The 26,638-nt window shown below is 32.4% G+C and overlaps 3 protein-coding genes across 4 annotated transcripts; 2 read left to right on the plus strand and 1 right to left on the minus strand.

The window, feature by feature from the left end:
* Positions 1 to 6,746: 6,746 nt before the first annotated feature.
* On the plus strand, positions 6,747 to 11,629 carry pasi2 (Protein). The gene is made up of 7 exons (XM_067285659.1): positions 6,747 to 6,946; positions 7,209 to 7,338; positions 9,250 to 9,344; positions 9,772 to 9,864; positions 9,946 to 10,008; positions 10,476 to 10,556; positions 11,024 to 11,629. The coding sequence occupies exons 1-7, from the start codon at positions 6,836 to 6,838 to the stop codon at positions 11,138 to 11,140; spliced, it is 690 nt and encodes a 229-aa protein (XP_067141760.1). The 5' UTR covers positions 6,747 to 6,835; the 3' UTR covers positions 11,141 to 11,629.
* A 479-nt stretch (positions 11,630 to 12,108) lies between these two features.
* LOC136987893 (uncharacterized) lies at positions 12,109 to 26,225 on the minus strand. Of its 2 annotated transcripts, XM_067285667.1 has the most exons (8): positions 26,069 to 26,221; positions 13,825 to 13,987; positions 13,662 to 13,744; positions 13,306 to 13,410; positions 13,135 to 13,245; positions 12,993 to 13,055; positions 12,561 to 12,924; positions 12,109 to 12,147 (listed from the first exon to the last, which is right to left on the minus strand). In XM_067285667.1, the coding sequence occupies exons 1-8, from the start codon at positions 26,126 to 26,128 to the stop codon at positions 12,116 to 12,118; spliced, it is 981 nt and encodes a 326-aa protein (XP_067141768.1). In that variant the 5' UTR covers positions 26,129 to 26,221; the 3' UTR covers positions 12,109 to 12,115. The 2 variants fall into 2 exon arrangements, with proteins under 2 accessions (XP_067141768.1, XP_067141767.1); XM_067285666.1 differs by lacking the exon at positions 13,135 to 13,245 and having other exon boundaries at positions 26,069 to 26,225.
* LOC136987831 (uncharacterized) lies at positions 15,153 to 16,889 on the plus strand. The gene is made up of 5 exons (XM_067285575.1): positions 15,153 to 15,300; positions 15,359 to 15,515; positions 15,609 to 15,691; positions 16,085 to 16,219; positions 16,299 to 16,889. Exons 1-5 carry the CDS (start codon positions 15,153 to 15,155, stop codon positions 16,517 to 16,519), a joined length of 744 nt encoding a protein of 247 aa, XP_067141676.1. The 3' UTR covers positions 16,520 to 16,889.
* Positions 26,226 to 26,638: the final 413 nt, after the last annotated feature.

A 26,638-nucleotide genomic window follows, 5' to 3' on the forward strand; every position in this document is an offset into this window, starting at 1 on the left:
CGTGGGATATTTGCCAAAACGGATGCCTCCCAGGAGTACTCTCTACTAGAAACTGGCCCATATTTATATGTTACAAACGTGAAGAAAATCCGGAAAACTCCCGTGGCAAGCCCATTGGCCAGGCGCGAACCCACGACCGGCTACCAGCATTTAGTGGTCCACTTGACCATTAATTGTTTATTGGAGTGTTAAAAATTGTTGAATTTTATGAATTCTGTGTATTGTTTTACTGAAATATTACGTTTCCGGCTGTTACATATAACATAGGGAAGGTATGAAGACCAGTCAAAAAATGATCCCTGAAGATATATACATTTTCCGAATTTAGACATCGAGAAATGCAAAATAATTTGGGGTTCCTTCCTCTATGTATGCACGTTAATGTGTTTGAGAGGTCACTTTGTTCACCTAACTTTCAAGCTCAATAACTTCTGTGTCTTCTGTCAAGTATTTCTGAAATTTTGCACGGAGATTTGTGTATTAGGGGCATTGATGCTGTTAAATTTTGGTGGTTAAAGGTGGAGAGAGTGAGGAGATTGACATGATTGTTAATGAAGATTGTACTCGTTATAACATTTACATTTTTTCTCCTATAAAACTCATCTCTATCCTGATAATTAACATATTAGATTTTATTTATAAAATCACATACCAGATGGAGCCACATACAATTTTAACTCTTGCTAAGAAAGTTACACAACTTGTTGCAAATTTTTTCATTGTATTTATGTAAAAAATATTTAGATTTAGAGATTTTATTTCTCGTTGTCTCTGTCAAACCTCTTAATTAAAGATTAAAAATAATTTCAAAATTTGGGCATATTTTTAGAAAATTTTTAAAATTTATAAAACTCTCCACGTATTTCGAAATGAATTTTAATTTAATCTTCAGGTTTCATTTATAATAAATAATACTTAAAACGGATTAAAACGAAGTTGCTATAAATATTAACTTTCAGTCATTAAAATCTCGTTTAATGGGTAATATAATAGAAATGAAACAAAAGGCCTTTTGTCTTCATTTTGGAATTATTGATTTCAGAACTTGTATAGGATTTCAAGTGTTTTAAATTTTAGACGAAATTCTGGTTTCATTCTTTTATACATTATCAGTAATTGAATAAAATTAAGTGAATATAGAGTTTCCATTTACGAAAACAGTTATAAAATTCAATTAAAAAATGAAATTTGGTTAATGTTACCTATGGTGCCAAAATGGCGGCTCGTCTCTGATTCAAGGAAACAGAAGAAAGGAAACAGTGGGGACGCACGTTCTAACCTAACCTGACCTATTCTAATAAATTACCATAATCATTACCAACCAAATTATTAGAATAGGTTAGGTTAGAACGTGCGTCCCCACTGTTTTCTTTCTTCTGTTTCCTTGAATCAGATACGAGCCGCCATTTTGGAACCATAGGTAACATTAACCTGAAATTTTCAAACATTTTTGTATGAATTCGTAGATTATTTCTATTACTTCCTCGGTGTTATAACACGGGAGAGTATTGTTATCGTATCAGATTTGACCCTCCGGATTTTTGCAAATCTCGACGTTTCGAGACCCCCTGAACCCTAAAAGCACAAAAAACGTAAAATATGTTTCTTACATGTGTGTGTGGGGGGCACGATTATGTTCACCCTGTTTCAAGCTTAATAACTCCTTGTGCTTGTTGCCGAAAATTTATGAAATTTTGCAGGGAGGTTTGTTTATTTGAGGGACTGACGTTATTAAATTTTGGTGATTAAAGATCAAGGGGGTGGAGAGATAAGAAAGGTCGTGTGTATCTCCAGTAGGATCCGACTTAATGACGATTTTACTCGTTATCCGCATTTACAATTTTTTACAAAACCCACTCCCACCCTTAAAATTAAGCATTTTGCCATTTCATATAATAGTTAAAAATATAAAAAATTTTAAAATTTAATATGATAATATATGGCGAAATTTTAAAATGTTGCCGGGAAAGTTGAGCAACTCGTTGCTGGTTCTTTTTTAATAAACGTCTCTATACCCTTAAGCTATTTTACCTTTCTATAAACATTAATAATGTAAAAGCTATTTTTATTTTTTAATAACGTCTCATAACACATGGCGCCATACACAATTTCAACTTTAACCTAGTGAGTGTTATAGTGTTTTCTTTAAGCTTAAATATTAATTTATTATCATTTGCTGAAGAGAAAGAACAGTTTAATTTGTATAAGTCTAAATTCTGCATTAGCTTAAAGGTATAAGCCGATTTAATCCATAATCAAAACGTAAAATTATTCAGCAAATGGTAACAATGTAAAACGTATTGTAACAATGTGTTTTATCAATATATTCTACTTTTTTAATTAATGAAAAGTTTAAATAAATTTATTTATTTTTACAGTATTAAACAAGGTCATGGAATGAAACTAAATTACTGTCTTAACATGTACCAATTATTTGCTGAATTGACGAATTATACAGCAAATCTTGCTTTATTCAGCTATTTTTTCCGTTTCTATAAGTATCATTTACAGATTTCTTATACATTGTACAGAAGAATTGCTGTGATCAGTTAAATACAGAAAAAGTCTTCTATTTCTCCGAGAAGAAAAGAAAAATATAAATGACTGTTTTCACTAAGATTTCTGTATAAAAATAATAAAAAATTTTGACTACTTAATAACAGAAAGATGGTAATATCTTACAACATTTATACATATCATTTCTTAAGTAAATTTGCAAAATTTTATTATTGTCTTCATCTTCGTTTTAATGCACTATATGGGGTTGCTATTTATTAAACGTTTCCACTCCTTTTTTTCGTTTACCTCTTCTTCTTTGACCTAATTTTATTCTTTCTTTTCTCAACTTTTTGCCTTCATCAACCCCTACCGAGATATTTCTTATCTTTCTCATAACATAACGGTACCATTGCGACATCTCTCGAATCTTCTTTGACATATCTGCATTTTAGTTCTTCTATCATCATCAGTTCTTTAATTCTACCACTATCAGTTCCTCTTTGAATGTACTATTATTAATTCCTCTATAGTTCTACTACTATCAGTTCTTCTTTAAATGTACTATTATTAATTCCTCTATAGTTCTACTACTATCAGTTCTTCTTTAAATGTACTATTATTAATTCCTCTATAGGTCTACTACTATCAGTTCCTCTTTAAATGTACTATTATTAATTCCTCTATAGTTCTACTACTATCAGTTCCTCTTTAAATGTACTATTATTAATTCCTCTATAGTTCTACTACTATCAGTTCCTCTTTAAATGTACTATTATTAATTCCTCTATAGTTCTACCACTATTAGTTCCTCTTTGAATCTACTATTGTTAATTCCTCTATAGTTCAGTTCCTTATAAGTTCTACTGCTATTAGTTCTTCTATTATCTGTTCCTTATTAGTTCTACTAACTGTTATTTCTAGTTTAGTTCTACTACTATCAGTTTTTCTTTCTTCTAGCAATTTAGTTCCTCTTATTTGTTTTTTTTCTGTATTTAATCATTTCTGATCTTGCTTCTTAAGTCACTAAACTTTGAAGAAAAATAAAAACCAGATTACTTTGTTTAAAGAAAGTTATAAAACTGTAAGGACGAGTATTTATTACTTTAGATACTAAAAACAATGTTTATTTTAAGTGCATAGTTTATCGAAGTTTGCACTGCAATCGAAACATACGACAAGCTATAAAAGTGCAGTTTACTCTTTCATAAATTTCGACCAGTTGAATGTAATGGTCATAAACAAGAGCAGAATTTCACTCTGTTCCTGCGATTAAGACGCAACTGCAATTTTGGTAGAAAGCAGCAGGTTGCTATTAAGAAATAAAAATCAAAGGGAACCTTACACCAACATTTTCTGAGTTATTTTTTTATTTATTTAAAAAAAAAATATATATATATATATATATATATATATATAATTAATAAATTTACAAGAATTTTATACAATTTGTTGATTTCAAACTGTAAATTAATAATAAAAGTAACGTTTTAAACACTAAAAATAAGAGTCAAAATTAAGGTTCGAATTTAAAAAGTGAAAACAAAGTCGCGTGGCGCGTCGCGTCTCAAGCTGTTTAATTCCGAAATAATAATTTCCTTTTAAAAACTTAAAAATCTGTAAGCATTGTTAGATTATTAAAAATCAGACAGGATAAGTAAATATTACAAAAATTAATTAGTCTAATTCTATGATAGGAATATGTTTGCGCGCGAAGCAACGCGACGACGCGTCGCGCGTTGATCTTAACACACGGGATAATTATTAAAAGTAAACAATAAAAATGAGAAATAATAAAAAATTAATTATTATTACGTTTATAGATTAAGTTTTATTAATTTTATAAATGATTTTATTAATGTTATTTAAAGATTAAACTTCGATATAGCGCTTTCTCGCAAAGCGCCAGCGAATACTCGGATCTCCATAAATGTTAAATAGAGAATCCTTCAGTAGCTGTGAATTAATAAATGTAGAATTTTTTGAACTGAATGTAGCATTAACACGTAACTTTTACTCCTCCAAAACTAAAGGTAAAAAGTATGTTTTCTCCCTTGAGGACAGTAGAAAAAGGAGCGCTGGAAGCAAAGGGTGGTAGGGGTGTTAGAAGACAAGGGAGGTAAAAATTCATTTTAAAACAAAAATATATATATATACACTAAAAGGGGAATAGCTGAGTTAAGAATTCGAATCTCTACGTCAGCTTATACATAAATTAATTTATTTATTACACTTTAAAACTGTATATAACACATTTTTAACGGTAATTCTACAGCTTTAAGACAATTAAACTGTTTTCTTAATTACTTACAAACATTTTAAAAGTTCATAATAAACTCATTATAAGTTCTTTAAGTATTTATAATGTTATTTTCATTTTTCCTCATTAAAAGGGAGGAGTAATAAATGAAATTATGACAAGTGAATTTCATAAGGAACTTTCAAGTATGTAATTTATTCCCCATGTTTTTATTTAGTTTTTAATCGATATTTTAGAATAGAAGAGAAGAAAACCTATGCAACCATCAATCATTTTACCATGAAAAGTGTCAAATAGACGATTTGTGTCGAAACTAACGAATCAAATTTTAACAAAACTTGTCACCTGTTTCGTCAAGTATAAAATTTAGATAGACCGTTGTACGTTTTCTACATCTATCAAATTTATCAAGTGTAATTTTTAACAGCAACACGACACGTGGGCGATCTCCGAGGGGAGATACCTCCTTTCTATGAGAAACTAGTCCCTATTTTAATGTTAGAAAGGTGAATAAAATCCAGAAAATTCCACGTGATTGGATATGAACCCACGACCAACTACCAGTATTCAGTGGTTTTATGGAGGATAATGGAAGAGTGATAGAGACAGATTTAAGTCCTCAATTGTAGACTTAATTAAGATTTTTACGCTACATAGAGGGAAGTCAAGATAAATTATAAAAGCACATAATTAAAACGTTTAGTAATATATACTACAGAGATAAATGCTGACACAGAAATTGATGTTTTCTTAATGATTCCTTATTCTTTATCATTGTTACTTATTGTTTATAGTTTCATATATTAGAAGTTACGGTTTGTTGTTAATTGTGGACAATTTTCTCCTGTTGGAGAGGTTATCCCAACTGGGTGCAATTCCCTGAAGCAGGGGATGTGGTAGTTGACCTAAGGCAGCCCTCGTAAGGCCCCTTTTATATAATTTAACTCACAATTATATAACTGTAAGTATCTCAAGCCTGTAACAGCTAGGCCTTAAGCAAAGACTTACATTGTCTTATGCTTAAAACCATCACTGATTAGGATTTACTTGAATATTCCCCCCGAAGAAAATTTATGATTTATGAAACTATTTAATTATTATCAATAGAAAAAATAACAATTATTAAATTTTTGCAACAAAACCGCAAAACAATGGCCACTTTCACAAATTATTTGAAGTTTGATTTATCAGTTTAATTAGTGCAAATCCTTCGTAAAATGACAATAACTGAAGATTGATTCATTTGTTTTCTTTTCAACTGTTCATCTAAAATTAAAATTAATTTTTTCTACTTTTTTCAATATAAAAAATAACTTAATTAATTAATTTATGTCTTAAGAAAAAATTTAGTTTCCGGGAAGGAAAAAAAATGTAAATTAATTTTTTAGTACTTTTTCGGATGGCAATTATTACTTTAGGCTATTTTCCCATTTTTTCCATTTTTTTTCCATCAAAAAATAAAGTAAAATGAGATAAATGGAAAATTACAACAAATACCTTTGGTATAGTGAAATTATTTAGCTGAGTCCTTTGAGAGTTCACTATATCAAAAATCCACTGTATTGTCGTAAATACACACAACACAACACACAATACACACGCAACTCCCACACAATACAGTACAAAACACACACAATACAGTACACAACACACACAATACAACACAGCACAACACAATACCCAACAGAAAATAACACAGCATAACCCAATACCCAACAGAAGACAACACAGCACGATACAGCACAAACACTCAACACAAAACAACACACAACCTACAAAATAACACTTTGTCTTAAAAAATAATAAAAAATTACCAGACATTAGAAAACCATTCATAAACGCACAATTGATTAATAATAGCATAAAATTACAAGAAAAAAGTTATAATAAATAAAATGCCCACTTTACGCACAGATTTTACGCGTGGCGCCATCTACCGATCTAATTCCACTCCACCAAGTGGCAACGAACCAGACACACGTACCTTGATGACGTCGCGTTTCACCTGTATGTTTCCATCGGAGTACGAAGTCGCCATACTGTAGATGTTTGGGCGTTTACCTGTCGAAGTGGTAAACCATGGCATTAAATTACCGAAAGATACCATGGTACCATCGAAAACCTTTACTTAAAGACAGTTTATTTACCGATTTACAGAATGGTAGCTACGTTGCTTCTATATTTACCTTGGTAAGTGATTATGCACCTATCGATGTTTACCTTAATTGGAATTTAAATATTCTCCTATTTCCATTTAGTTTAATTTCGTTTGTGGAACACAATTAACGCCGAATTAATCTTAATTAATGCAAAAAAATTCCGAAACTCAACCCCTTTTTTTAGAGCAATAATTATCCGAATAATTACTTAAAAAATGATTATTCTTCGGTTAAAACTTCGATTTATTGTAAATATTTATTTATTAAAAATATTTATATTTTTGCTTTTTTAGGTGGAGTGCATTTATATGGCGATTTTAGTCATTTTTGACATTTATTGCTTAGCGGAAGCGCAACCAGGATCCAGACATTATCGATATTTTGGGATAAGTTTTCTATTCGTGTACAGCGGAAATTTCCATGGTAATATTATAATTTCCTTCTCTAGACTATTAATTATTTAAATTATTAAAGTAGAGAAGTGTTAAACAGTAAACAAACGAGTTATGGGCGAAGTTTAAAGTGTATTGCACAAGAGCGCGTGTGACGCGCGCCGTCGACCTCGACGCGTCGCGTGTCGGCGAGTGGGCAACCCCCTTCTCTAATTCCAAATTTTTTTCATTATAAAGAAAAAAATATTGAAATTTCTTGCTCATTTTCGTATTTTTAAAGCATTAAAAGTTAATTTGAGTGTGTGAAAATGTATAAGTTGATAAAACGCAAAGAGGCGAGCTATCGTTCGCGCGCGTCGTCGCGCGATGGCTGAAAATACACTAAATAACTCGAAAAAAAGAGGGTTTTAATTCTTAAAAATCGTCCCACAATTGTAGGATGTTTTTAACGCAAGTTATATTCTCGAATTTGTATTATAAATATTTTAATTAATGCGTGTAATCTGTGATTAATTAAAGTTAGTAGCGTAATTAAGCGGTTTACGAATATGAGGGATATTATTATTATTATATTAATACAGTCGTGATAGTACGAGAAAGGTGCATTTTTTGACAGTCACGATGCATATAAAGGGTCAGTCAGTTGTGATTATCATTGGAAAAAGGCATTGACCCTGTACGGTTGTTACTTCTCCAGTTTAGATCTGACACAGATTAGTTGTGCTGATTTATTTCACGCTTTGGGTCCAAAGTTTTACTTGATTTTTTTATCGTTTTCTACACTAAAATACTACGTAAACATCTGTTTTTAAATACAGGGCGGATCAAGAGTTAGTTGACCGTTTTTCTATTTGTGAATACCAACGGTAAAATGAGTTTGCAGAATCGTCGGAAACATGATTTGAATACCAGAACAATGATTAACTGACTTTTCGCCACCTCCTATTATCCTTCGAAAAAGGTTGGCTCCCAAAATTTAGTGAATGTGTTTACGTAGGATATAGGATGTAATGGGATAAGGCAACGCAACACGTGGGAGATCTGCCAAGGGGGTGCCTCACGGCAGGACTTTTATTTATTAGACATTTGAAGAAACCCCAGAAGTCCACATGTGGCCTGCTCGTTGGTGAGGCGCGAACCCACAACTACTGATTGTCATAGAAAAACGTGTGAAGAGTGATGCACGAAACTGCATTCTTGCAAATCACAGATAGAGAGGAGAGGAGTGACTTAAAACTGTTTTATTCGGTCTAGATATAGTAGAAACCCCAAAACTTCGTCTTTATTAAAAAATAATTACATAAAAGTCAATCGAATTATGAAACTGTCATATACAGAAAGAGCACCATCGTGTCATTCGGCCGAAACCCCCACGCAGAAGGGACTAAAATTAGTCATGTGTATTAAAAGTTAACATTTATTTCGATAAAATAGAGAAAAATCTATTCTTATTTGTTTTTTAATACATTTTTTGTGGATTTTGGAAATGAGTGAGCTCCACGTTTCCATCCTATCTCAAGTCTATTGTTTTTAATAAGGAAATATTTACGTATTGAGTATTGTTAAATTATTTTTATTCAAGAAAATCGGAATATTCCTTTTAAACAAAAGTCAAATAAATTTTGTTATAAGATAAAATTTAAAATTAATTAATTAAATATAATGGGTGATGATAATTAAAGCATCCGTGTTCAGCGTGTGCTAGTTCAAAACCCCTGCTTCTTTGTCGCTTGCAGCGCTAAAGTGGCGAGTTTTGATACTAATAGTGTTGAATTGTTTTTAAAGTGTTCCATGTGTTCCGAAATGTCGCGATACCAAATTTGGTAGCATTTGTACTTCTAAATATCTCGTCAATTAATGGTACTTTAATTACAATTACTGGATATATAAAAATACGTTTAAAATGTAAATTAAAACTAAACTACAGTGTTTATTTTTACAGTCAGAAATCTACTCCTTACCGAATCTGTGATCTCGTTTTTTCTCGCAATTTATCTTGGAATTGCTTCTGTTATCCTGATGATGGCACTGAAAAAGGTAAGTGCTAGTTTTTCTTTTTAAAATTTTTCAGTTACAATCATTAAATTTTGGTTTTCTGTTTAAATACTTCTGTTTAAAACTTGCCATCCTTTGTGGTTTGCAACTTTCCAAGTATACAACTGGAACATTTTGACGCCATATTGATCTTCTTTAAATATTTTGATATTCATTCCTTTAATTTTTAGTATTCCAATCCTTTTAATGTTTCATCTAAACTCTCTATTTTTCTCTTCTTACTTTAATCCTACAATTTGGAATTTATTTTTGCCACTCTTCTTGTCTGCACCTTCACTGATTCTCTCTGTACTCAGCCATTCCTTAATAGTGTCTTTAAATAACATTATTTTCCATTATTATTGAAATGTTTAAGCATGTAAACATGGAAATAACTAAATTTTTAATAAATAATTTGTTTTTATCACAGGAAAATGAAAGAAAATTTCGTCACTGGTTAATAGCTATAGTGTTATTCACAAGTTGGAGATTTGTTGGCACTTTCTTCAGATCTCTAGTTAATGTAAGAATATTATTTTTTAAAAATCTATTTAATATAAAAATAACCTTGTGATAGTGGTAATAAGTTTAAAATACATTTCAGGATTTGTACTTCAGTTACCATCAGGCAATGCTAGTGATATGGATACTGCTCATGGTTGCCAATGTAAGTAATACAATACAGCATTGATCGCTCGTGGTAAAATAATTACTATCTTTGTTGGGTCCAAGAGCAGTAATATGCCAATTTTAGTGACCCAAAATGTATATATATTTAAGCACAATGGCCTCACTAGTAGTGTGGGGAGTGCGTGACACCCTCAGAAGATTGACACCAAAATGAATGTGTATAAAATTCTTGTGCTGTATTTCAGCAAATATATATTATTCTTTTATAAAGCATATTTATACCCTCAACATTAAGCTTTTTGGTATTTTATAATAATATAAAAAACATTTAAATAAAATCTCATTAGCAGATGGCGCCACACGCAATATCTTTCTTGCCGGAAAAGTTACACAACTCGTTGCTGGATTATTTTTTTTGTATTTTTTTCCATTGAATTTAGATATATCAATACATAATATAACAAAAATTTCGTTAAATTTATAAGATATTTATACCTCTTACAGGTTTTCTTTGGTCTAGTGGTTCTATCAAATTATCAAGAATTGTCGAACATAACAAGATTAGAAGATATGGCCAAATTAAAGGTAAATAAATATACTTAATCATCCAAAAAAAGAATTCTACCGTTTTAAATTACTGTAATTATGTTAATTATTACCCGAGAAGTATGCAAAGTGCATCGTTCTATCATTTGCATTGAAATATCTTACCGTAGAATTGACTGGTTACCGCTAGGAAGAGCCATAAAACAAAAATGGCGACTCTACGGTAGAGAAGACTTTTTGTGCTCTGTGGTTTGCAATATTGCATTTGTCATTGAGCAACATAAATAATCTGCAAGAGCTGTAGAATTGTGGCTGCTGTGGGAGAATTTGGGTATGGGTTGAATGTGTTCTCCGTGACACATTGAGAAACTGTAATGGATAAATATGAAAATTGGACAGTTTTCCAATGTTTTAATGTGTAATACAATAATTTAAAATGGTAGCATTCTCACATTATTCTCACATTATTTGTTTACCACATAATTAACACCAAAATATGTGTTTAGGTTGGGACATTAAGCAGTCTTAGCGCATCAATTTCGAGACATTCTTCAGAATCCATGAAAAATGCACATAATTTTACATCCTCGCCTAAAGGTTCATCTTCAACTGCATCAGCTTAAAGTTAATTGAAAGAGAATCAATGATGATAGATCTGTCAGTTCCATCATCTTCATGTCATTCATCGTTTCCACTAGTTTAATAAATCTCACACCTTTTATACACATAGTTTTTTTAAAAAATATATCAACTTTAATATTGTAATCAGAGAGTACAAATTATATACATTGAATCATAAAATGTGACTCACCAATCTTAACAACAGAAGAATCTATATTTGAATATGAATCTCAGATTTATGAATCATATTTTTAGATTTTAAAAAATATATTTAAGCATATAATTAAATTAGTGAGAAGTATGGTTGTGCTTTTTTTAGTTTTTTTGAATTTTCTTAATATTTATCTGGTTTGGGAATTTAATTTTTATGTAAAAACTAAGCTGAATATATCAGAAAATTATTTTACTTTTTGTTGTGCAATAAAAAAATAGAATATTTTATAGTTTTATAATATATTTTTGTATATACAAATGGATTTTTTTTATATATATATATTTATAAAGTTTAATGATTTAATATGCATAAATCAATAGTTTTAAGTACATCAATACGTTAAATTTAATTGTTTAAATTTAGAAAAATGTATACAAAAATCAATCAAAATGAAACATTTCTTGAATAAATATTTTCATGTAAAAAATGTGATTTTTAACTTAATTTTTCTTCATTTTTTTTGTGTTATTAGAATTAAAATTTTTAATGTTTGTTAATGCAGACAAAGTTTCAATTGTTATTCATTTTCCTCTTCAGTTCTTTATTACAGATATACTTAATTAAACAATAAATGCTCTGTAATTCTAATACCACACTAAATACATAATTTACATATGAGAAATTTAAATACAGTAAATTGCTTTTTACTGTTTTTTTTTTAATTTAACAAAGGACTGTACAGGTATGTGTAATAAAGGACTGAAGAGGTGCAGAAGGCCCAAAGTGCATTTCCTTGTCGATAAAGTCCCCTGTGTGATTAGTTTTAATAGCGATTATATCCTCGTTGTTGCTGACCTAGAAGGAAAATTAAGAGAATTTTTAAATTATTTTTTACATTTATTGTAATATCTAATGGAATTTTAATAACTAAAATATATCTTAGAATTTTTAACTAGTTAATATATTGATTTACATAAATTTAGATACTAAATTTTCTAGAAAAATGCAGAAATTTACAACATTAAAAATAGGATTCGATTGCAGTCGTGGAATAAGGCAACGCAACACGTGGGCAATCTTCCAAAGGGTCTCTCCTGGAAGAACTTTTTATGGGAAACTGGCTCCTGTGTTAGACGTGAAGAAAACCCGGTAAACTTCACGCGATCAGCACGTTGATGAGGCCGCGTGAATGGATAAAACCACTGAACACTACCAGTGTCCAATGGTTTTATCCATTAACAAATGGTTTTATCCATAACAATACTTACCAATAAATCTGTCGATATCGTAATCAACTTCAGGTTCAGGTAATCTTTCTCCATGAGTTTGAAAGTGATGAAACCCATCATCTCTGTGAGAGTAACCATGAGAAGAATGTTGTGAAATGGCCTTCGCACGCATATAATGTGAAGAACTAACTTTTTCTTGTTCGTATGGTGGAGGAATTGCCTTTACACTTCCATATTGTGGATTAAAATAACTAAACTTCCTATTTGGATCAACTGGAGCCATGGAAGATAATGGAGGTATTCCTCTAGAATTGTATGCTGAAGGTTCCGCATTGAATCCGTGATTTCCGTATTGAATTATATGTGGAATTGTTGGATAATTTGATAAATTTGTTTGATTAGCCTGAAAAAATCGTGTAAAGGCGAATTATTTACAAGTAATAATAATGAAAACGAAATACAATACTTTACTTCTTTAGCCTTCTCTCTTGAAATTTCGTTTGCTCTCTGGCACACGTAGACAATTAAAGATATCTAAAGAAAAACATAAAACATGTAAACTTTTATTGAATTTTTGCATAATAATTAATAATATTTTTACGTTTTGGATTACCAAGATGGCCAATACGATGATTCCTTTATGAAATAAAGCAGCCATTATGATATTCCCTGACACTTTTCCTACCATCCAAATACTTTCTAACTTAACTTCACTCGTTTGAATCTAAAACATCACGTTTAATTACTAATTACATTTACCTAATTCAATTTATAAAAGAAATACCTCTTCGATTGCATTGTATAAGAAGAATATTGTAAATGAAACGTCAGTGGAAATGACGACCAATGTGGCCATAACCCATGATGCTAATACAGAGACGATTCGTTTCTGTAAAGAATATTTAACCATAGAAATTATTTAATGGAAAAATCTATTATTTTATAAATATACATACTCTTAACAGTATGGCTAGGCCATACTTAATGGACTGCCATTAAGATGGGCATTATATCTTAGGTAATTAAGGATATTAATACTTAGGTAGCCCATATCTTAAGTATGGGTAGCCCATATCTTAAGTATTGATGCCCATGCTTAAATAGGAGTATGTTGTATTGAATATTAATGAAAAATTTCACCTGATTTCCAATAATTATGACAACAGAAGCTATAAACCATAAGACGTAAATGAATAGAGATGCAATCACGATACTTTTCACAGCTGTAAAAATTAAAGTTTAAAGTGTGAAAAAGTTATGTAAATGGGAAAGAATTAATGGAAATAAAAGAGAATAGAATTACTTTTATCGTAATAAAGAAAAATTACACTTTCAATGATTTTAGTAATAATTCCACTTCCTTCTCTTACGGTTGAATTCGATTCAAATATCGTCAAATTAGGTCGAATTATGTTCTCCAACTCGAAAAAAATTGATTTCCATATAATACCATAAATGGAAATAATCTGTGATATAAATATATAAATCGAAGTTATTTAATAGTAATAAATTAATAATAATTTTTAATTTTTTAACTTAAAATATATGCTCTCCACCTCATATTATTGGTGGCTAGCCCCTGTACACCATACTTTTTCATTAGCAATAAAGTCGTGCCGGTCATCTATCTAACTTCTTTCAGGGGTAAACATTTGAATTGAAGTATCGTAACTTCCCTGGTATGTATCGGAAGTTCATATATAATTAACCGGGAGCCTCCTTCCCCTATGCTTTCCATATCTGGTCGTAAATTTTATTTGTCTTACAGTGTTCTCGAGATTAAGGACAGACAGACAGACACTAGGAATTTATAGCTCTACATTTTTTTAAACTGCAGCACAATTACGTAGCCGTGCAGAGAACCTCGCATGGATTTTCCACATGCATTCAAGTATTAGCGGGGTAAAGTATAGTGCAGTCTTTGTGTATACATCCTGTATAATTACTGTAACTCTAACTTATGTTCAATTAATCACTAAATGAAAAATAGAACACTAAACATTTCACAAGAAATAGATTACGAAACATTTAAGAATTTATCAAAACATAATATGATATCTTATCAAAAATAATAATAGAAAGTTCCTACAAAAACACATCGCATAAAGTAACTCATACCGGTATATCACCTCATTATACCTGCCAATTTGATTGACGAGATGAGACAACACAACATGAGGGCTATCTGATAAGAGGGAGGTGCCTCTTTCTATGAGAAACTGGCTCCTGTGTATATGTTAGACATTGAATAGAAAAATGTCATTCCGATTAGTAGAAATTCTTGTTAATTGGGTACACCAATAACAGAGTAAATATTGTTATCGAACACTGGTAGTTTAGCTCGTGGAGTTTTCCGGATTTTCTTCACGTGTATAAGGTCTGTTTCACCCTATGACCGACTGGTTCGACTCAAAGTCGTGTTGCCATGGCAACAGCAGTCGGCCGACCGACCGGTCTGACTCCAAGTCATGTTGCCATGGTAACAGCAGTCAGCCGACCGACTGGTCGTTCCAGTCGGACAGATTTAAAAAGTTAAATATTTGTAGTCGGGTCGGAGCATTCGGTGAGCTACAGCCAATGAGAGCTTCGAAGCTAAACCCAGTCAGAGTTTGGATTTATCGAAGATAGAAAATGGCGACAGGTACAGACTTCTCAGAAGCTCTAATAAATGAAGTAAGAAATTATCCATGGCTATACGATATTCGTCGAGCCGATTACAAAGACAGCATTAAAAAGAATAATTCTTGGAAGGAGATTTCCAAGAAACTAAACGTTGAAGGTACGTGATTGACTATATCTAATAAGTTATCACATTGTAAATGTAAAATATTTTACAGAATCACTAGTGAAGAAAAGGTGGCAGAATATCCGCGACCAATATAGACGAAAAAGTAAAGAGGAGAGTCTTCCTAGTGGTTCTGGACGTCGCAAGAGACATCAATGGGCATATTTTAAGATGCTCTCGTTTTTGCGACCAGACATTGAACAAATAAAGTAAGTTATCTCATCTGATTATTTATACAATAATTATCTATTTATTGAATTTTTATAATAAAAAATACTTTATCAAATATTTTATTTATTAAGCACAATAAGTAATTTTGTTGAGGGAGAGGAATCTTCCCAAAATTACATAAATCTGCGAGAAGGAAACACAGGAAATAATTCAGGTTTGTTTTAAATATATCCTCTTACTTGAAAATATTAAGAAATTAATGTTTTTGATTCTATAGTTTTAGCAATTAAAAATTTAATAATCTCACAATAGATGATATTATACAGAATATGGTAAAATAAATAGTTTTAGAAAATAAATGTATACATAGACAAATGATGTAAAATTGACTTTCAGCTTAATTACTGCTTATAAGAAAGATATCAGATTTTTATAAAACTAGAATTTATCAATTATATATTAACTTATATTAAAGTTTTTTTTCTGTGTATCTGCTAATTAAAACAGTAAAGTACATTTGTTTAATAGAATAGATAAATGTACTGTACATGTTCACATCATTTATCTTAAAAAATTTTAAATGTATATTTTACTTTAAATTTTATAGAAGACTCAAATAAAGAATTTGAAATTGTAGAGTCTAACACACTTGAAATGTCCTATCCAGATACAATTTTAACTGTAGAAAACGACGACATAGACGACTGCTTAAAGACTTGCACTTCAAGTTCAAGTGGCTCAAGTAAGTAAATATAATTTAATTTTATCATTTTTTACATTATAAGTTTTCTTTTTCTATAAATGATAATTTGTAATTTCAGGTGAATGTAACAAAAAGAAAAGAAAATATAATTGGAAGAAGGGATTATTCGACCTACTTAAAACTACAATTACTCCCATAGTGGAAACTAAACGTGATAGTGATTATTATTACTTCGTGTCACTGTCAGAACGTTTCCGCGAAATAAAATGTAAAAAAAAGAAGAATAATTTACGGAAAAAAATTGAAGAAGCCTTTGCAGAAGCAGAGGAATCGGAATAAAAAAAGTTTATTTTTATACGTAAATAAAATTTTATATTTTTACAGTTTTTTACTCGAATAATTTATTTACACAATTCTGGAGTTGATCCTCTTGTCACAACTTCAGTCTGCCAAGGAAGTTGACCTTGTTCGCTCATAAAAAAAAGTCTTGATATAATTCACGAACTTTCTTTGCATTACTACCACTATTTTTTAAAATAGCATGTAGTTGTGTCTGTCGTTGCTTCGTTTGTTTCTGTTTCATTACGCCACTGACCTGGATTTATTACGCCATTAAATCCTTCGGAATCCACATAATTACTCGTGCAATAAGCTCCTTCCTGGGACAGACATCTTATATCACGTGTCCTGAGATAATTATGTAGGCATACTGTTGCTGTACAAATTTTATAACATTTTCAGGATTATATGCGGGTAAGGACTAATAAATTTGGAAGGAGAGGAAAGGCCTCATCCCCCACAAAACAATATGGAACCGTAATATTTGTACCTGCCAATTTCTCATGTGCAGGAAAATCCAATTGTTTTTGTTCGATTAATTTTCCAAATACAGAATTACTAAACACTCCTCCATCACTACAGATTCCGGGTGCACTTATGTCAACAATCGTAAAGCTGTATTCAGCATCACAAGCAGCCATTAAAATAATACTATTTGTACCCTTGTAATTATAATAGACGGTACCAGAATGTTTTGGTTGCTGAATAACGAGTTTACCATCTATTGCCCATAAGCATTGAGGGAAGTTGCAATACATATTAAACTTTTTGCCGATTTCAATAAAATTTTCTTTATCGGGAATCTGAAATAATAACATTGTTAAATTTGAAATGATATATTCTTTAAAAATTCATGAAAAGTATAATGTTTACCTTCAAATATTTACCAGAAAACACAATGTTATATTTATTTTGCTATAATAAATATAACATTGTTTTGGAATTATATAGATACTAGCGGGTGGGCCCGGCGTTGCTCGGGCAAAATTAACGATAGCGAAGATTAAGATTATTACATTACAGTCAGCCTTACCCGTTTTCACAGAATGCAAGAATTGGGTCCTCCCTGTTTCCAGACTAATTAGAGAATTTTTAGATAGGTCTAAAAATATGTTCGATTTCCGGCAAAAACGAAAAAAACTGCATCTGCGTCTTGCACGTCGCTTTCTCTTAACAATTCCATTGTTACATAACACTTTCATTGTTGATGGAAGTGTTAAGCCTTATTCCTGTCCCTCTCCCCGTGGGGAGGAATTTCGAAAAATCCCTTCTTAGTGTGCGTTCTCGTGACGTACCCTAACTGTGTACCAAATTTCAACTTTCAACTCCTAACCGTTTGGGCTCTGCGCTAATTATTATTATGTTGGGTTAAGTGAGATATACTCGGTTAACACCGGTGGCTGTGTACTATGCCGGAGCAAAGTCAAGGCATAGTAACTAGGGATTGCAATCCAGCAGTGTTTTGAATCCAGCTGGATTTTTGCTGGATTGAAATCATTCTAGCTGGATCCAGCGCGGATCCAGCGTGGATGTATTTTTGGTGCAATAAAGTGTTATCTGTCTATCTATCTATCCTGCAATTTATGTTTTTTTTAATGAAATAAATAAAACATTTTTTTAAAAAATACTTAAGAAACTTTTATTATTTAGACTGGTCACTATAAATCAGTAAAACTTCTTACACATTTAGGTAGTAAACTTAAGTTTGATTCGGTTTAACACTTGAGATAGAGATAATTAACTTCAAATGTTTAGTTAGATTATAATTATAATGTAATCTTTAAGTTAAATAATAGCAAAGGTAATTCTACTGATTAATTTATATTAATGTATTATAATAATGTAAGGACGGATAATCTGTGGCTAAGTGGCTACCAGTCTTACCAGTTTTCATATATAGGCTCTACATATTAGTCTGTACTTATTTATAAGTATATAAAAACTATGTACTGGAGGTAGAATAAATTAAATAAACTACACCTCTATCAATCCAGCAAAATTTAATAAAATAATAACGTTTTCAATCGTTTTTAACGATCTTCCTCGGTTACAAAAAAATAGAACATTAAATATACCAGTAGAACATAAAATGTGTTCGGAATAAATATAAAAATTAACGGAAAACGCCCAAACGGACAAAATATAGATAAATAAACAAAATAAATAGCGGAAAAAATATATACAGGGTGTTTTTTTTAAACTGACGGTACTCAGAAACATCTGTAGAGCAATCTAACAGCCGGACTGTCGCCAAATTTGGGAGAGTGACTAAGGATGACATGAAAAAGTAGTACCTAAATTCGCCGGTAGAGGAGGATTTGGCGCTGTTGTAGCGAAAAAGCTACCAGAACTTCACTGAAGAAAGGGTCATCAGTCGCTTTTTTCCACTTACATGGCCGCCTCGCTCCCCGGATCTAACCTCATGTTACTATTTCCTGTGGGGTTACTTAAAGTCCAAGGTCTATCTTGATAGTGTCCCAAACTTGATAACTTTGAAGGACAACATTCCTCAAACTGTGATGAACATTCCTGCGGACATGTTACGTTCGGCCATAGAAAACACGGTGTTCAGGATATAATGAGTTGTCCAGCAGAACGGTGATCACATTGAAGAAGGGAGAAGGTTATTTGCTGATTAATTAAACTTTTGTTATTACACTGAAACTGCTGTCTGATTATTCATTCGTGTGTGTTAATTGCAGCTGGATTTTATGCAGATTCTTAGCTGTTTTGCTACAACAGCGCCAAATCCACCCCTACCGGCAAATTTGGATACTACTTTTTTCTTCGCGGAATCTCTTTCCCATGTCGTCCTTGATCACCCTCTCAAATTTGGCGACAGTCCGGCTGTTAGATTGCTCTACAGATGTCTCTGAGTACCGTCAGTTTATAAAAAAAAACACCCTGTATATAAGATCCAACGAAACCAGCATTGTCCGTTAATAACATTAATTAATGTAAAAGGATCTCCACATGGTAGACAATGAGTCCGCATCTCTATGGTTTATACAACCAGTTGTCATGTGCGCCTTGCAGATTTCCAATCTCTCAAGATGTTTGACCGTTTGCCTATTCGTCGTCGTTTTTATAATTGCCGCTTGATCCCATTGGACGTTAACATCCTTCTGTCTTTCGTATGATGCCAGCGCAGTGTTGTCAAGGTTCTTACTGATTGTATATTTGTGCTCTTGAGCCTTTGTTTTAAACTGCGCATCGTTGCACCCACATAAACAAGCTTGGAATTGAAACGTTGGTTGTGTAAAGACACCGAATACATACCCGTTGTTGAATTCCGATCCTCTTTCTTTTTATCGTTTCTTAAAAGTTTGAAAACAGTGGGATTACGTCGGTATACAATACGAAAATTATCAGACCTGGCAGTACATCTATGTATCTTGTTTAAAAAAAATGGGATGTAATTAAGCACTATTCTTTTTATATTTATTCCAAACACATTTTATGTTCTATAGTTAATGTTGTATTTTTTTGTAACTGAGGAAGATCGTTAAAAGCGATTGAATACGTTATTATTTTATTAAATTTTGCTGGATTGATTAAAGTATAGTTTATTTATAAGTAATTTAATTATTAGTGTTAGTAAAGTAGTGAGTAAGTAATTAGTAGCAGTCTAGTAGTTAGCAAAACGGCAACGCGACGACGTAGACTTTTGCGGCATTATTTAGAAAGTAATTGAGTATTTGCGGATCCGCAGCGCTGGATCCAGCAGGCCGAAAAATGCGCTGGATCCAGCTGGATTGCTGGATGAGGGATCCAGCAATTGCAATCCCTAATAGTAACCAAAACAGAAATGAATGAAGTGTATCAGTGTGTGTGTCTGTATTCAGGTATTTTCTCACAATATGACATGTATTAAATATAGTGGCCTTCTGTAGTGTGATGTATGTGTTTCTATTCAATTGTAATGTGCCCAGGTTTTTGTGTAGTGTGTGTGGTATGACACCTGTAGAAAAGAGAACGACGGGTACAATAAGCACCCTATCCATCCTCCACAGATGCCTTTTTTCCTGGGCGAGTTCTGTGTACTTGCTAATTTTTTCAGTGCATGCGTTTTGTATATTGTGAGTGTTTGGAATGGATATGTCTATAATGTATGTGATTTTATTGTGTTTGTCAATGAGTGTGATGTCTGGTCTGTTGTGGTAAATTGTTTTATCTGTGATTATGGCTCTGTCGTAGTACATTTTGTGCGTGTTGTTTTCCAATACTGTCTGTGGAATGTATTTGTACTGGTAGTATGGTTCGTGAATGTCTACTAATTTGTGTTTCTTTGCAAGCTCTTGGTGTATTATATTTGCTACTTGATTATGTCTGTGTAAATAATCTGTCTGTGCCAAGAGCTTGCAACCAGAGGTGATGTGTTGTATAGTTTCTGGCATGATGTGACATTTTCTGTATGTGTCATTTGTGAGTGTTGCATCTTTGAGTATGTGTTTTCTGTAGTTTTTAGTATTTATGACCTGATCCTGTATGGCGATTATAAATTCTTCCGTCTTCTCAAAGAGGCAACCCCGAGCTAACCAGCTGTTTGACGCAGTTTTGTCAACAAAATCCTGGGCCAGATCATAAGGATGCCTGCCATGGAGTGCCTTTCGAGCCCACGATTGCTTAATGGTGTCTGTGCTTTTTATATGTTGCGTTGTGTCCATATGATGTGAGTGTAAGTTTAATGGTGTGTTATTCGAGTCTGCTAGAGTTACTGCTTTATGTAATTGTGATGTTTCTTGTTTTTTGTAAAAAAACTCTCGCAGTGACTGTATTTGTTTGTAGTGAAGGTTAACTATGTCAATCAGGCCACGTCCGCCATCTTTACGTGGAAAGGTTAATCTTTCTGTGGCGGATTTTGGATGATGTTGTTTATGCTTAGTAAGTGTTGTTCTTGTTTTCCTTTGGAGTTGCTCAAGATCTGTGTGAGTCCAATGTATAACTCCAAAAGAATATGTAAGAATGACATATGTGTTTATTGCTTTAACTGTATGTTTTGCATTTAACTCTGTTCTAAGAATAGCATTTAACCTACGTTGGTATTCTTTAATTAATCTTTGCTTTATTTGTGTATGTTCTGTTAGTTTGGTCTGTTGGAATCCTAAATACTTGTAGAACTCGCCTTCTTCCATGGATTCAATAACGTCTCCATTTCCAAGTGCAAAATTTTCTTTCTTCAAGATTCCTTTTTCTATGTGAAGTGTTTTGCATTTATCTAGGCCAAATTCCATTTGTATGTCCTTGGTGTATGAATGTGTGATTTGTAGGAGTTGAAGAAGTTGTTTTTGTGTGGATGCATAAAGTTTTATGTCATCCATGTACATGAGATGTGACAGTGTAAACTGTGTTGTTTTTTCATGTCTGATATTGTAACCATATTGCGTATTGTTTAACATATTGGATAATGGGTTCAAGGCTAGGCAGAACCAGAGAGGACTCAAGGAATCTCCTTGAAAAATTCCTCGCCTAATAAAGATTTGGTTTGTTTGTATGGAAGTATTATGAGCCCTGAGATGTAGTGTTATTCTCCAGTGCTGCATAGTGTTTTGGAAGAATGTAATGAGTGATGGATGTATTTTGTACATGTATAGAATATGTAGCAGCCAACTGTGTGGAACACTGTCGAATGCTTTTCTGTAGTCTATATATGCCATGTGTATGTTTCTGTGTTGTTTGTGTGCTTGCCGTAGAATGACTGAATCTATGAGTAACTGTTCTTTGCATCCCCTATGGTTTCTACGACAACCTTTTTCTTGTTCTGTTAGAATGTCGTGTTCTTCAACATGTTTGTACACTTTGTTTGCGATACAGGGATACATGTTTGTACACTTTGTTTGCGAAACACTCTACAATAATTTGTAGAGTGTTTGAAGACATGTAATTGGTCTGTATTGTGTGGGGTCTGTGGTATTGTTGTTTTTAGGTTTCATGTAGGTGATGCCCTGGGTAAGAAAATTTGGCATGTCTTGTGGATTGATGATGATGATGTGTGTTTGTAAATAGTTTATTTTGTTGTATTCGTAGTGTACATGTTTTGTATCGTTTGAGTCTACGTGCTTTGGCAGCAAGTTTCTGTTTTAGTGTATCAATGTATTCTGTAATGCGTGTGTTGTGATGTTCATGTTTTGTGTGTGTTTTTATTTTCTTGAAAATGTTTTTGAGCTGTTTCCTTAATTTGGGTCTTATGTTGTTTTTAGTGTATTGTGTCAGCCTGCCTAATTGCTGTCTAATGTCATTTATTTGTGTTTCTATTCTTATCTGCCAGGCAGGCTTGTGATAGAATTGTGTTCTCTGTGTATTTGTCCGTGATTGTACTTTCAGTCCATGGTGTGTCACTACTGCGACTGCCCCAGCATAAACTAATGTATGAATGTCTGCGAGTGTAGAAATTGAATGAATGTAGTGTGGTAGTAAGTGAGTGCTTACATAATTTAGTGTTTTTCCTACTTCTTTTGACGTGTTGATTTTTGGTATTTGTGGTCTTTGTGCGGGATCTGTACCTGTATATTTAGTGAGTGTTTCCTGAAATATAAGTGAGAGCGTATTAACTAAATCAATGTCTATGTTATCAGTGATGGATGAGGAAGTGTCTGTAGTACTGTTAGTAGTAATTGTTGTATGTGTGTTATTATGAATGCTTGTTGCTGGATTATCCTGACAGGTTACATGATCTTCATTAATGTTAGATGTTTCTGTCTGTTGATGTATTTGATCAGCAACCTGTTGTTTGATAAGTTCAAGTGTTGTTTGTGGAATAAGGTTGTTGTGTATAATTGTTCTTTTTTGATCAACAACCCTTTGTTCAGTGACAGTGAGATGAGGATACTGTTGTGAGAATCTATGGTGTAGTTGCTGTCTGTATGCTGTCATGTTTGTTTCGAGTTTTGTGATCGTGTAGTAAGTACGGATGATAAACTCATTCATTTCTACTGTCCATTTCATCCGTTGGCGTGGTTTTCCAGCCTTTGTGGTCTGTGGATGCATTGCCACAGAAACACCAAGACTGGGTTGGTTCCTCACATGTGTTGAGGGCATTGCAGTAACCATGCTTGAACCGGTGCTGCTTGCGCCACCGATAACTGAGGGAGACTGTGGCCTGTTTTTCGAACGTGAGCCTCTGCCTAACCCACGAACGCGGACCTTGTTAACCCGGGCAACGTCCCAGCCGGTATCACACTTTGATCTGATTATTACCATAATAAATATCTCCACAGAATGTGGATGTGGTCACTCTTAGCTTCATTTATTCCCATAGACCTTACTGGCATGGGTGTCCCTACCAGGAGCTTGTGCTCCAGCCTGCATTGCCCGATGGATCAGTAAAATTACTGGGCTTTCCCACTACGACCAGGTGGTGACCACGGGAGAGTTGTTATTGTTATTATTATTATCATCAACTCGTCTCGATTATATATATAGATTGAAACTTGATTGTAAAGCATCTTAAATGATACAAATCTTAATGTCAGTGCAAGTTGTTCAGCGGGTGATATGCTTTTCCTATAAGTTGTACAGTACTTTTATATGTAATTGGTGAACCAATTTTGCTCAGCAATTCATCCAATCTAAAAATACAAATAAATATTATTGAAAGTCATTCATAAGTTCAATTTTCATCTGTTATGTAATTTCAACATTACAGAAATTTAATTTTTTGTAAAAATTTTTAGACATTCATCTGAATAAGAATAAGAATTTCTATACTTTTTTTCTAATGGAAACTTTATCTGGCTTGCATGAAATGTGTTTTAATTAATAGTGTTTCTCAATTTTGAAATGGATTGTTTTAGAATATAAATTACTTTAGGAGTGCAATGTAAAAAAACAAACAAATTTTAACATTAGAAAAACATTCTTCAATAGTTTATGCAAATGAACTAACATTTATAAAAATGCTATATTATAGAACTAACTAAATCATTTAGCAAAATATTCTGAGTTAGCAAAATTATTCAATCTTTACATTTGAGTAGTTATATAAACTCGTATCTCATATTATATACTAACGATTTATTAGATTAAAATGTGATTGAAATAAATAATTAATAAAACATGGAATGCAAAAGCGTCAAAACTTACCTTTCTGGGCTCATCCCGAAATACATATACTATTTGCTGTACAAGACTTCTATACTCGCCCTTTTCCTCTCGCTCCAATACAGTAAGACGAACCCAATGCTTTCTTTTCATGCCGAACTTCTTATATGTCAGCAAAATTGTTGCACTTCTCTTCATTTCTGTCATAAAGTGTTTGACACCTTCGACATCGTTATTAACGATACACTCGGTTAAGCTTATTAAAAGCGTTATGTACGTTTTTCTCGCAAATTTTAAAAATTGGTTAATGTGTACCTAGGTAGTTCAAGATGGCGGCACTTCCGGAATCTCGATAGCATTTGCAATTAGAAATGCAAAGCAGTGCCGTCTTTAGGGGAGGGCATACGGAGCCCGGGCCTAGGGCCCCGAGGTCGTAGGGCCCCTGAATCCGAAAGTAATAAAGTTACAAAGAAAACAAATAGGTTACTTAAAATGAAGAAATCATTAATAATACGATTGAAATTACTCCTCCAATACGTACCTTTTTTTACCTTTTACCGTCCTTTTTTTACCTTTTTTACCGTCCATTACCTTTTTTTTGGCCCTTGTGAAGTGATGAGTACAGGGTGAAAAATCTCACTGACTAAAAAACAAAAAAAGTCAACAGATTTTCTGGGATATGTTAAAAGGGTGATAGCACGATATCCGTAACCGGTCTCGCCCGTGCTAGCTACACCAGCGACCCCTAGGTCTGTAATCTAGTATTGATTCTGTTTCTTCATGGGGGGCCCCCGAATTCTTCTAGCCCAGGGCCCCTTACGTTCTAAAGACGGCACTGATGCAAAGTTTTAATTTTCGTGGGCCTGAGGACGCACGTTCTAACCTAACCTAACCTAACCTATTCTAATAAATTACCAAATTATTGGTAACTTATTAGGAAATACAATAGGTTAGGTTAGGTTAGAATGTGTTTCCTGATTTCAGCAAACAGAAGCATGTGTTGAAGCAAAACTACACACTCCAGCAAACTACGTGCTTCTTCCCTTTTTTTTGGCCATCTGCTTTCGATAATTAACCTGAATAGGCGGTTAATTGCCGAAAACAGATGCTTCATAAAGCTATTTTTAATGACGTAATAACTCACTGTAAATATTTCCGGATAATACAATTCCGAATAATAGAGACTCTAGTACTGTAATCTATAATGTTATAATATCATCTGTTTGCACAGAATTGAAAGATATCTTTGAATGCACGCTGAAAAAATAACTGAAAGTAACGTACTTTAATTTGATTTTATGTATTTTATTCGTAATATAGTAAATAATTATGTTAAAATATATTAAAAAAATTAAATAAGTGTTTACTTGGTAAACAATAACGAAAACAATTTCGACTCGTTCCCTTATAAATTACTGTGTCAATTAATTAACTTTACCATTAACTCTAATTAAACTTCATAAAATAAAAAAGTATTTTACTAATTTAAATAGTATGTACAGTACTTACAATACTAATAATAGATGCTGTTAAAGTCGAGTTAAAGAGAGAACAACCGCAGAACCCCATTTTACTTCAATGAAAACTTTCTGACAAAAAGGTAAGGAAAACAAGGATACAGATAACACGAGAGAATGTGATAAGATAAATATGGAATTAACACCAACACACCAAGAAAATCACGTACACTGGTAGAAAATTTATCGTATTTAAATATAATATTATGTTATATCTTTCAACAACAGAATAGAAAATTTTAAAAAATTTCTTCATCGAGTTGCTTAACTTTTCTGGCACCATTAAAATTTTGGTGGCGCCATCTGTTATCATATATTATTTTTAAAATTTTAATATTTTTAACTATTATAAAATGGAGAAAAACTTAATTTTAAGGGTTAGTTTTATAAAAAAAAAAAAAAAAAAAAAAAAAAAAAAAATTGTAAATGCTAATAACTAGTAAAATTGTCATTAATTCGATCAAAATTTAATATCAACAATCCCCTAATAAGAAAGCCTCCCTGCAAAATTTCAGTTTGTTTTATTAAGTTATGGAACGGAACACTTGAGCGATCTGCCTAA

This window comes from Centruroides vittatus, unplaced genomic scaffold (genome assembly GCF_030686945.1).
Source record: "Centruroides vittatus isolate TY-2023 unplaced genomic scaffold, ASM3068694v2 scaffold_2802, whole genome shotgun sequence".
In the NCBI taxonomy this organism is placed as follows: Eukaryota; Metazoa; Arthropoda; class Arachnida; order Scorpiones; family Buthidae; genus Centruroides; species Centruroides vittatus.